Source organism: Bidens hawaiensis, unplaced genomic scaffold (assembly GCF_021521415.1).
Source record: "Bidens hawaiensis isolate Kalapana, Puna unplaced genomic scaffold, B.hawaiensis_p1.1 tig00021509_1, whole genome shotgun sequence".
In the NCBI taxonomy this organism is placed as follows: Eukaryota; Viridiplantae; Streptophyta; class Magnoliopsida; order Asterales; family Asteraceae; genus Bidens; species Bidens hawaiensis.
The window spans coordinates 245,521-258,164 of NW_027493343.1; the positions used below are offsets into that span (position 1 = coordinate 245,521).

The window sequence follows — 12,644 nt, forward strand, 5'->3', positions numbered from 1 at the left end:
GTCAATTCCCTGCGGGTGCTAGGTATGTGAAGGGTTTTGCCTTTACACTGTACCCGCACCCGTCTTATAGTTACTTGGTTGCCGAGGTATACTTGGCTTCAATTCCCTGCGGGTGCTAGGTATGTGAAGGGTTTTGCCTTAACACTGTACCCGCATCCGTCTTACGGTTACTTGTTTGCCAAGGTTTTCTTGGCTTCAATTCCCTGCGGGTGCTAGGTATGTGAAGGGTTTTGCCTTAACAATGTACCCGCATCCGTCTTACGGTTACTTGTTTGCCAAGGTTTACTTGGCTTCAATTCCCTGCGGGTGCTAGGTATGTGAAGGGTTTTGCCTTAACACTGTACCCGCATCCGTCTTACGGTTACTTGTTTGCCAAGGTTTACTTGGCTTCAATTCCCTGCGGGTGCTAGGTATGTGAAGGGTTTTGCCTTAACACTGTACCCGCATCCGTCTTACGGTTACTTGTTTGCCAAGGTAAGGGGTATTTTCCCGCTTACTTTTTAATCTTTGAATTTTGAATTTTGAAATTCGAAGAGTTGGTGGAAAGATAAGAACAGTCCAAAACTCTGAAACGTCGTGCGACGGTTTCTTCTGACTGTGTCAGGACGTGCAGGAAGTTATGGTGACGTGACAGTACATGGTCATTCCAGACGCTTTTTTAGGCGCGTGGGCGCGATTTTTCGGGCGCGTGGCCGCGAAATTAATGGTATGCGTCCTGTCAACAGCTGTTGCCAGCTTGCTTTTTGCCACGTGTCATAGTTTCATTGCACCTTCGTTTTCTCTCTCTTCCGCATTAATTTCATCGCATTAATTGCGATTAGTATATAAAGGGGGAGAGGGCTCTTTGTAATCCACACTCACTCTTCTCTTCATCTTTTAAGCGATTTCCGGCGAATACTCCCCTTTTCAGGCAAGCATTTTCCCGAAATCGTTTTCTTCTTTCCTTCACAAGATGTCGTCTCGAGATGTTGAATCCACAGCCGATGACAAGAGTACTGCTGGCGAGTGCCAGTGTGCTCTGCCTGGCGATCTGTACCGGTATGTCGTCAGGAAGTTCATGCTCGAATCTCTCGAGCCTGAGTTTCCTGAACCCCATCATACTGTGTACGATGCCCCCAGAGGCAAGATCGGGGTTTATGCAGCATTCTTTGTTTATGGGAATCTTAGGTTCCCATTGACAAAGTTTGTTTACCGTGTCCTTGAGAGGCACGGTGTTCATTTGACCGAGTTGCACCCCATGGCGATCGCCAAGATTCGCCACTTTGAGTGGGTGTGCCGGATATTGGGCGTTGAGCCCCATGTTGACCGCCTGATGACCTTCTACACTTGGAGGTGCATCCAGGGGTGGTACACGTTGACAACCCGGATTAAGGGTTTAAAGATCTGTGCGACCGAGCGCAGTCTTCGCGCGTGGAAGTGGGAGTTCTTCTTCATCTCCGCTCGCGCCATCCCCCTTGCCATGAAGTTTAAGAATGGGCAAGCTCTCCCAAGCCTTCACGCCTCCAACTACCAGGAGGCGGAATGGTTCTCGAAGATATCTCGGGTCCAATCTCCGGTTTACCGGTTTGCGGAGTCCGGGATGGTCATGTTGGGGATGAGCCAGGTGTGGAAGGCGGCGGATGCGCAAAAGGTCCCAATCGTCCTCGAATACGGTTCGAACTCTGTTCCTTTCGGTATGCTTTGTTTCTTATTGTTGATTCTGAATTTCTTCTAACTTTTTTCCTGTTTATTTCAAAGGGGAACGACCTGCAGTCGCTCCTTAATCCGCGGGAGGCTGACGGTCCCGCCCGGATGGGTACTCGCGCTCTGGACGAGAACGAGTTGCCCATCCTCGAACAAACGGCGGATCGGTTCGTGGAGGTCTATCCGGAAGGCCATGAGATCCTGAGCGCCAGGCGGCCAGGTAAGGCGCTCTTCAACCCTCGACCCCTCAATGTTGAAACCTCTGCTGGAATTCCTTTAATCGTATGCTCTGATGAGGAATCCGCAGATGGTCCTCCGTTGGTGCGGAAGAAGAAGGCTGCCGGCGGGAAGGGAAAGGAGAAGGCCTCCACTGCCGATCAAGCGCCTCGGTCTGATTCGGAGACCGAGAGCGAAGAGGTGGCGGGGAATCCCGGTGGTGATAAGACCACTGCTCCGGAGGTTGCGACTGTCACCTCCGGAGAGCCCAAGAAGACGACGGTGACCGGCGCAAAGAGGCCGGCTCCATCGGGTTCGTCCCCGCCTCTCCGTACCTTCAGGCTCAAGAAAACCCGTAAGTACAAATTTCCTTTTTCTTTTATCTTCATAGCTTAATATCATTTAACACTTTTCTTCTTTACGCAGGTGTGGATGTTGACGCATTCCAGGGTGGAGCGCAGAGGAGTACCTCTCCGCCAATGACGGTAGGCTTGGTCAGCCTACCTGAGGCGTCGACCCAGGCGCCTGCGCCTGCTTCCGCTGGTTCAGTTGCTCACTCCTTTGAGCCGACTGTTCCAGCTGAGATGACGTCACCGCCGGGTGTGAGTGCGATTTTTACAGCATCTTTCACTGGGCCGGCGGTCACTCTTGCTGCGGATTCCGCGGCGGCGACCGCGGCGGCTGCTACCATGCCCCCGCCATCGGCAACGACGGCCGATCCATCAGGTACGCATGGGGCTTCTCGCCAATCTTTGCCACCTTCCCATCTGCCTGACCTCTTGGATGGATTGCCTTTGGGTTCAGGTGATGGGTTTGGCGGCTATCGGCCTGTTATTGACCCTACAGGTGCGTAGGGTTTCTTTGGCCCTTTTTTATATATATTTTTTATCATCTTTTCCTAACTGCTTTTTGTTTTTTGAAGTGTCGGATTCCAATGAAGTGTATGTTCCACGATGGAACATTCGCCGAGGAACAACCCTTCGCACCCCTGTGGAGTGCGTGGAATGGGCTCGTCACGCTGCTCCCAGTGGTGCGTTGGGGGAAGCCATGGCTAGCTACCAGGAGGGTAGGCTAAGCAATGAGCTTCGGGTTCTCCTGGCCCGGATGCAGCCGCGCGTCGAGCTGCTTTGTCGTGAAAACGACAAGTTAAAAGCAGCTCGCGCTAAAGAACAAGCTCAGGCGCGGGCTGTCCGGGAGGAGAACCAAAAACTTACCGCAGTGGCTGCGGAGAAGGAGAAGGCCTTCAAGGCCCTCGAGGTTGAAGTTCAGGCTCGACTCGAGGCCCGTTCCAAGGCTGCCCAAGCTGTTAATGAACAGCTTCGGCTGGCTAAGGAGACTGCCAGGAACGCAACCGAGAGGGCCACCAAGGCTGAAGCTGTTGCTGAGCCTCTACGCGTGGAGAATGAAGAACTTAAAGCCAAATTAGAGGCTCTCCAGCAGGCTCATGATGCCTTGGCGATGGAAGACGCCAAAAAGCTCCAGGAGATCTTGGACCAGAGGGGGGTGCTTGACCATACTGAGCGGAAGCTAAAGGGCGTCGAAGAGGCTGCGGCTAAAGAAGTGTTGCTTGCCAACCTTAACAAGAGTGAAGCCGAACGCGCCCGTAACGAAGCTCAAGCTGCCCTCCAAGAAGCTCTGGTTGCCAAGGAATGGCTTCTTCGAGAAGCGTTGTCTCAGGTAAGCTTTCATGTCTTTACGCTTTTCTTTGTAAACAGAAAAGGTTTTCACACTTGTATTTTTTCTTTGTAGGTTGTGCATCGGGTCTTCTCAGAGACATCTTACGACGATGCTATGAGCGCAGCCCTCAACGCTTCTCACGAGGATGGGGAAAAGGCCGGCTTCCTGCTTGGTCTAGGGTTCGTTGAGAAAGGCATCCCGCCTTCCAACTTCCCTTTATTCGATGTAGATACTGAAGCTGTATATGACCAAGCAGTAAATCAATACGCCGCCTTCCCGCATCCGGTGGTGGAGAAGGTAAACGAAGTTGCTGCTGCTGATGATGGGCTAGCTATCCTCAAAGCTTTCCTTGAACTGCCACGCTCTACTGATGGGGCTGGTCCAAGTGGAAGTGGCCCTGAAGCCTGATCCTGAAGATCCCTTCCCACTGCTAGGATAGATTTAGCTTGTATAGATCCTTTTTTTTTTTTTTTGTAGGCGGGTAGTTACCCTGCCATTCTTGTAATGAATCTTTGTGAAATATAAATCTTTGTGCGGGTAAGACCGCTTCTTTTATTGGATTCCTTGCTTTGTAAACGTTGTATGACTTGCATACTTTAGTTTAAATTAGCAATTTTCCAAGCGTTTAGAATAAGTTAACCTTTGAACGTGGTAGATAGGTGTGAAGTTTTGCTTCCTCTTCCGTGATTGTGCGGGTAGGACCGTCACTTGCACGTAGTAGGATGGCTAAACTTTACCATCTGACCTACGTGTAGGTTTTCCTCATCTTTTGAGGATAAGTTAACCTTTGAACGTGGTAGATAGGTGTGAAGTTTTGCTTCCTCTTCCGTGATTGTGCGGGTAGGACCGTCACTTGCACGTAGTAGGATGGCTAAACTTTACCCATATCTGACCTGCGTGTAGGTTTTCCTCATCCTTTTGTTAGAAATTCTGTTTTGAACCGTTCGACGCGCGGTTGTCAATAGGTTAGTGTTCAGTTCCCTTTTTCATGATTCATGCGGATAGACCGGCACTTTCATTTAGTGGGATTACTGAACTTTTCCCCTTCGACTGTCCTGCGTGAAGGTTTGTCGTTTTTTGGGTTTATGCGGGTTTTGCCGCCTTCCCCACGCAACGACTTCACGTAATTATGCGGTGAAAACCGGCATATCCGTGTTTGATAGTTCATAAAAATGTAAAATCATCAGCGTCAATGTTTTAAGGAGAATCGTTTCCATTAGAAGTGGCTCTTGGCCTTTTCTTTACAAATTTGGAATTGATTTACATGCAAACTGTGTAAATGAGCTCCCTTCCATGTTGTTGGGATGGGAGTGCCATCGAGCCGATACGCACCTGGTTCGGGATCTCGTTCTTTACGCAGCATGTAGTCTCCACATTGAAGCTAGAATTTTATTCGTGATTTCCCCAGCTGGGGTTCTACACGCATCAGCCTGCTCAGCGTTCATTGCGCCACGAGGTGCGCGAGCGTCCCATCTCTGACGAATGCTTCGACCATGTCCTTTACGTCTATGCATTCTTCAGTGTTGTGGCCTTTTGTCCTGTGAAAGTCACAGTATTTGCTCCGATCAGCATTGTGACGATGTCGGATTATTTGGGGCTTTGGCCATGGGAGCTCCTCGGTGGCGAATATCTCGGTGACGCTTTTGGTGAGCGGCGTCCATCTGGGGTTCTTGGACTGTACGTTATCCCTTCCGCCTAACCGATGCTGCAAGCCGGATGAGGTGTCAAAGTTTACCATTGACTGCCAAATGCCTAGCTTCCGCTTTTTGTTTAATCGGGCGGTGAGAACGTTGTCTTCCCTTGTTTTCTGGGTGTAGAGGTTTGTGCTCTGTGGGAGATCTCTACCCAGTTGCTTCTCCGTTTCCTCAAAGCGTTTAGCTGCTGTCATGATGGCATCCCATGTGGATGGCATGCCATCTTTACCCGTTAAGGTGCGGATGAGCTCTGGGTCGTTCGCGCCTTGGATAAAGGCAGCGCGAACAAGATCTTCGCTAATGTTACCCAGACTTAGCTTCTTCGAATTGAAGCGAGTGATGAAGTCTAGCAAAGATTCATCTTTTTCTCGAATGCACTTGAGGATTGTCCATTGCTCCTCAGTATACTTTCTTTGCTGGCTGAAGTGTTGGCTAAACTTCTGTTGGAAGTCAGCCCAATCGTAGATGTGGTTAACCGGTAGACGGTCGAACCACGCTCTAGCAGCCCCGACCAGTGTCATTTGGAACATGTAACACCATGTAGGTTCCGTCCAACTACTGACGGTTGCCCCCGCTATGAATCTGTTCAAATGGTCATCTGGGTCGGATATACCATCATATGTGCCTATGCTGGACATTTGTTTGGCACTTTTTGGGGCAATTGCTTCCGCAATGTCCCTTGCAAATTTTGACGTTCCCGCATTTGCAACGTTCGGTCTGAATGTTTTGGAGAAGTCTCGTGGACTTCCACCTGTGCTTTTTGGTTTGAAGGCTTGTCCAAAATGCCTTCTCGGTTGGGAGTCCGTTTCCTTACGCTTCCCTTTTGCCCTGTGGCGAGGGTTCGCGTCGGAGTCGGACTCCTCCGAGTCATCCTCCCAGTATCCTTCGAATTCGTCGGCCTGTTGGACGGAATGCAAGCGTTCGTCCAACTCAGCTTGGAATTCCTTTTGACGTGCCTCCGCCCATGCCTTAACTTCATCGAGTGTTTGGCGAGGGAGTCTTGTTCGTTTCTCTAACTGGGTATCGGTGATTTCCAGTGAGCGATTATTTACTGCACTTGCCCCAGCTTGGGTAGCTGGGGTAGTGTTCGTAAAATTTACTTCACTTGCCCCGGCTTGGGTAGCCGGGGTAGTGTTTGTAGAAACTGTGTTGCCGGTATTCCCCCCAGTAGCTGGGGTTGTGGTTACCGGAGTTTCTTTAACCATCTTAGAAGTTTGAAAAACTGGAGAAAAATAAAGTTCTAGCTTTATGCACGGATGGCGCCAATGAAGAAACACTAAGTGAACCCTGGGCAGATTACTGGTAACCTGGGGGTTAGATAGATGTTTCCCACGAGGGGGTTAGACCCTGAGAAGATGGTTCTTCTGATAACCTGCAAAACAGACACCGTGAGCTTGTCACTGAGAAGGGGGGGTTCCTCCTTGTGACCACCCTCCGGCGTGAGAATCAGACTAGATTGCTCTTTAAATATAAATGTATATTAAGAGATTGCTAGAGCAGATATCAGGTATAATATGATGATAGTATGTTAAGATATGATGATCATACCATTTGTGGTATTTATAGCCGAATGTAGGTTTCCAAGGAGGTGTGGCCGGCTGCGACAGTGTTCCTGTTCCACCAACAGTGGCCTACGCACATGCCCTGCTGGTAGTTGGTGAGTAGGCAGCGGCTGATAGTGACCAGGCCTGCTGTGTACTATTCCTTTTCCACCAACTGCCGGCTACGCACGTGGTATGGCAGTAGTCGGTGAGTAGGCAGCGGCTAATAGTGACACAGTACAGGAGCATGCTGCTCGCCATACTGTGTCAATAAGCTGTCGTATCTTTAGTCAGATCTTTTTCCCATACCTCGTCAGGTACAGTACAGAAGATCTTCCCGTATTGTACGGACTGGCTTATTTGGGCGGGAGTATTCCCCCTCCCGCCCTTGTGCGGGATTGTTCCCGGCTTCGCTCATTCCTTCAGGTGACACTGAGTGATTGAGGGCTAAGTGCCTTGTGCGTGTAGCCTTGCTGCGCGGGTGGCCTTCCCTGATGGCTTGTATCCGAGGCTGCGGGGACAGGCGGAGTCCTTCACCATTGGGAGGCATTTCCTGCGGGACCAGCTTGCGTACTGCGCGTAAGGACGTCACGTCTCTGAGCATGGTTGGTCCTGCGGATCCAGTTGGTTTCTGCGCAGACGTTCCTCTTCAAGGTGAGTCTTGCGGGTCCAACTGGGCTCTGCTGGGACCTACCTCTTCAAACAAATGTCAGATTATTTAAATATTTAATACACTCTTGTAAATAAGTTGTAATTGATGAACAATAACTGTAGAAATCTGAAACAAGTCTTTTACATGTGATATAAATACACAAGTAGAAAAACAACAGTAGATGTAACAGAAACACAATTAACAGTGTACATGAATTATACAAAGTTTAATAAAAGAGTGCAGTAGTAATTATTTAATCAACTGATGAGTGAAATGCCTTGGAGGATTAAAGCATCAGCAAGAACTTGGTTAGCCGCTTCAGATGGATGAACACTGTCCCAAAACACATACTGAGTCGCGTTGCTACATGTACCTATCGATTTCGGATTGCATAAAAAAACGGTTGTTTCCACCCTTCCTGTTCCACAACACCCTCTTGTAGCCTCCAAAAAACCTTTAAAAAAATCACACAAACACAAATAATTAATGTCAATTATAAATTTAGTTAAAAAGATTCAAACCCTTATACATTTTTGTCCAAAAGTTTAAAGCTTTGGACAAATTAATATTAAAGAAACACTGCAGGATAAATCTTTGCACAGACTAAAATTAAAAAAATTCTAAATTTAGGCAAAAGTTTAAATATTTGAACATATACTAATATTAAAGAAACAAACAAACAGACACTAATTATTAAATGTAGGCTAAAAAGATTCAAAACCATTACTTTCTTGTCAAAAAATTAGAATTTTTTGATTAAAAATTTCGGTCAAATTGTATTTACCATGAGAAGCAGGATCTTTAACGAGGTCGTAGAGCGGTTGGAATATGTCAAAGATAACAATCTTTAGACCGGGGAGTTGTTTCCCGAGTTGGGTTGCTGCTGCATTCACCTTCTTGTTGAAGGCTTGAGCATCCGTGTTGAAACGGGCTACACATCCCTTTTCATGGGCCCCAAACAACGTTCTAACCGCGGGCAAACACCCCAATGGTGGGAGCGATGTCACTCCGATTCTCCTTGCTCCTAACCCATACAAATCCTGTTGTTTGTTTGTAAAACAATTATCAAATTAATTGATGCATTTACACAATGGCTAAGGAACTTGAACTCGACTTGAAAACCCGAAATGCAAAACATCCAAGATTGGTATTCGGATTTGGGACTTGTTTCAAAAGAATTCATAGATATGAAACGGGAGTATGGTAGTAGCTGATACCCGACCTAATTACCTGAATCATGCACAACCGTCTACCCAAACTATACTTGTAAACATTTTCTCTTTATTTTTATATATGTTTTGGTGTAATAAATGATCTACTTTTTTTTCGAATAATATTTAAATGATCTACTGGTTAACTAATTTTTTTCCTGAACGGCAAAATTTTAATCATTTTCATATGTGAGACTTGAAGCCAAGACTTATACAGCTCCAAAACATAAAGGATAACAATATTACCTTAACAAAGCTTGAAAAGATTCCGACAAGGTACGATCCGTACTGGTCAGCGGTGTATAGCTTGTTAATAAAGGGATTAACATAATAATTCTGAACGAAATCGCTGTTGCCCGCACTAATCAAGTACAAAGCATCTTTAATTATGGAGGTTGATTTACTTCCGGCCACCTGTGATAGTTTACCTTGATACTCTTTGTAGTATGCCAGTTGTTGTGATAATGGAATTGCATGCTGCAAATTACGTAATTAACCTTTAGTTTATGTAACCAACGAGCAGGGCCGTCTAGGAGGGGATACAGGGCTCAGCCGCCGTCTAGATCATGTTGCCCAAAATTTTTAAATAAATTTATGTATGTCATGTATATGTATATATATCAAAATAGTAAGAGATTGGGATGTTTTTTTTAATTATAATTAGCATAAGTCAAAATTTTATAACTTTAAATATAAGACAAGTTCACAATAAAGATTTTTAAAAAAATAATGGTTATATATATAATAATATAGGGCCCATTTTATTTTACTCATATGAGGCATCCAAAATCTCGGAGATAGCCCTGGCAACGAGATGTTAAGGTTTGATGTTTTACGCTTGCAATGGCGGTTTTGTCATCGTAACCAGATCCGGCAGACGCAAAGTTAGCTCCGATCAGAAGCTTCTTTCCAGTAGCCTCCGGGCTGAGATACGCCGGTGGGTATGTGCTGAATCCCAACGTATCAGCTACAGTAACGGAGCAAACATTAATTAGATATGTTTAAATTCTTATAAAGAAAGTAGTTTAAAATAATTAATATTAAAAATTCTAATAAAGGAAACTTATTTCAATTAGAAAGTCACATAAAAATAAAATAAAATTCTGCAGCCAAGCTAGCTAGGGATGGTAAACGAGTTCGAATCTGACAGGAAAACCTGAATTCCAAAATATTCGAGAAATATATTTGGAATAGGATTGGGTAAGGTATTTATATTAGAGATTTTGAAAGAATGGGATGGTTATGGTAATGGTATTAGGGGGGTGTTTAGGACTGCTTCTTGAAATTGCTTATGGCTTTTTAGAGAGGCAAAATGTCCAAAATGCCTCTCCAAATTTGGAGAGGCATTTTGGACATTTTGCCTCTCCAAAAAGCCATAAGCAATTTTAAGAAGCACTCCCAAACATGCTCTAGACGTTGCCCATCCCGAGTACATAAGACGTACATATACGCGTTTATCAAAACCATACCTACAAATATTTTAGTTTTATTTTGTTTTGCCTTTGTTAATCTATTAGTTCATTAATTTTTAACTTTTGGATAACAAAATTATACAAAAATTAAATCAGTGATCTATTAATTAATTAATTTTAACTTTCGATAATAAAATTATATCAAAAACTATAAGTAAGAAATATATTTTGGAATCTTAAACTGTAACTTTAAATAAACTAACGTCTATACTCAATTATCTATAACCAACGGATATCGGGTCGAGTATGTATAGGATATTGGACTGAGGTTACCAATTCCCGTTCAAAACCGTATCATTGTCATCCCTAATCCAAACACTCAATAATGATATTCAACCTCTAAAAATTAACTGTTTAGATAAATTTAAGAAAAAAGGAAATAAAGTTTATAGTAACAATTTTTTTAAACGGCAGATATTTTATTAAAAAACGTTGAATTCGGCAAGAGCCGAAAACAAAATAAACAAATTACATCAAGAGAAGAGGGTTTTTTTAACCACTCGTCCCAAGAAAATAAAACTTGATGGTTCGTATGAGCATACCAAAAATACGAACAATATAAAATAGAGTCAAAAATCTCGGTGTTCCTTAGCTTCGATGGTTGCTCCAAGTAGTAGTAGTAATAATAATAATAATAATAATAATAATAATAATAATAAAGTAATTACCAGTGATATCAGTAGCTAGTTTGCCATTGCAAAATCTCCCAGTAGGTTGATGGTTCACAAAGTCACGTCCATAGGGCGGATAATTAGCTTTAAAAATAGTTGGAAGGTAATCATTGTTACCGACATCAACCGCGGAGTCACCAAACGCAATAATAGCCGGGACAACCGACGAGGAGTCTTGGGCTTCACCAACAGTGACAACAATCGCAACCACCGTCACAACGAGCAACCACATGGGTCTAGAATCCATGAACATGTTAAGTTAGGTTTGGAACAAGTGTGTGAGTGTGAAGATAGACAGCAGTACGTGTTTATAAAGATGTTGCATTTAATGTAGGTCGTCAATGTTGGTACAAGATCGATAAAAGCAGTTAAAAGAGATATAGATGGGTGATCATTATTCAATATGCATTGATCATGGTTTTGGTTCGACATATGTGCATGACAAAAGCTAGTAGTTTTGAGCGTGGGCTTGTGTGGTTATCACTAAAAGGTGTTACATTTTACTTATTCACGTTAATATTAAATGGAAATGTACCACTAGAAGGTACACGTTAATGTCTACTTATTTATCTTGATTTAAATGCACAATTTCAAGATTTTTTTATTTATCTTTTTAGTGTTCTAGAGTATGCGTGTTTATGTTGTAAAATGTGTGTGCATGTTTAGCTAAATAAATGGGTCGGATTAGGCAACCATGTGAGTTTACGGATTTATCTTTTTTATTTGTTATTATATTTTTAAAATGTGTTTTATATAGTAAATTAAATTGGTTGAGTATTTTATGTCAAAATTTTAAACAAAAAACATAATAAATGATATTTTGTAACTAAAATTTAAGTGTTTTATGTTAATTTGTATTCTTTGTTGTAAAATGTAAATTTCAAGTTTGAATATGTTATAACAATAAACAACAATTAAATAAAAAAATTTAGGGACAGACATGTCGTGTTCGATCAACCAACAAATATTCGAATCATGTTCAGGTTCCTGTGACAGGTTCATGTGACTTTCGTGATTTTAAGGTTCAAGTTGTGTTCAGGTTGGATTCGCCAACATACGAAAACAGCCCGTTTATGTTCATGTCGTTGTACGTAAAACATAAGACGAGTATTCAATTACTTAAGAATCATATTTATATTATTTTCTAAAGTTTTCAAAGTATCTTATTAGGATTTTGTGAATCTAAACTTGGTATATTTGGATATCAATTTAATTTATTAGGATTTTATGAATCTAACGTTTAGTATATTTGGATATCAATTTAATGAAACTTTCACACTTGCCTATACAGAAACTATGCTTTTATGTGTATGGTTAGTTTATTTCCTTATAGGAAAGATATAGTATATCAAAACAACATAAAGTTAAATTCACTTTCACATATAATCATTTAGTACGAATTGTGATTATATATATTTAAATTTTTTTGATATAAATAGTAATTGATTATCTCGAATGTTAGAATGTTGTTTGCTTCCAACCGGTCATCAAATAAATGGTCACCGAACTACTATGTATGCTCGAATCTACTATTCCATTTTATATACATCATAAGTATCATAGTACTATATTTTTCAAGTTTTATAATTCGTAAAATTATGGATATCTGAATCATGTAAATATCATTTTTAGACCAAAATAGTGTATTTGAAATTCAATTGGAAAATTAAAAAAAAAAAAAAAAAAAAAAAAAAAACAATGAATATGTTTTTCTGTTGTGCGAAAATATGAGAAAATAATTACATGAAAATGATTTACTAACACCAAGGTCCAAAATATGATAAAACCATGCATTATACAAATGATAGGTTTTAATGAATCTTGTGA

At 42.8% G+C, this 12,644-nt stretch overlaps 1 protein-coding gene across 1 annotated transcript; it reads right to left on the reverse strand.

Moving 5' to 3' along the window:
* Window positions 1-7,621: 7,621 nt before the first annotated feature.
* On the reverse strand, window positions 7,622-11,130 carry LOC143563711 (GDSL esterase/lipase APG-like). The gene is made up of 5 exons (XM_077051198.1): window positions 10,815-11,130; window positions 9,511-9,641; window positions 8,921-9,151; window positions 8,248-8,503; window positions 7,622-7,917 (listed from the first exon to the last, which is right to left on the reverse strand). Exons 1-5 carry the CDS (start codon window positions 11,068-11,070, stop codon window positions 7,721-7,723), a joined length of 1,071 nt encoding a protein of 356 aa, XP_076907313.1. The 5' UTR covers window positions 11,071-11,130; the 3' UTR covers window positions 7,622-7,720.
* Between the last annotated feature and the right edge of the window lie 1,514 nt (window positions 11,131-12,644).

Coding starts and splice junctions, on each gene's coding strand:
- LOC143563711 (XM_077051198.1), bottom strand. CDS start 11,070: ATGTTCATGGATTCTAGACCCATGTGGTTGCTCGTTGTGACGGTGGTT. Junction 9,152..9,510: donor ACAAAACCGCCATTGCAAGC/GTAAAACATCAA, acceptor CGTAATTTGCAG/CATGCAATTCCATTATCACA. Junction 8,504..8,920: donor TCTTTTCAAGCTTTGTTAAG/GTAATATTGTTA, acceptor AACAAACAACAG/GATTTGTATGGGTTAGGAGC.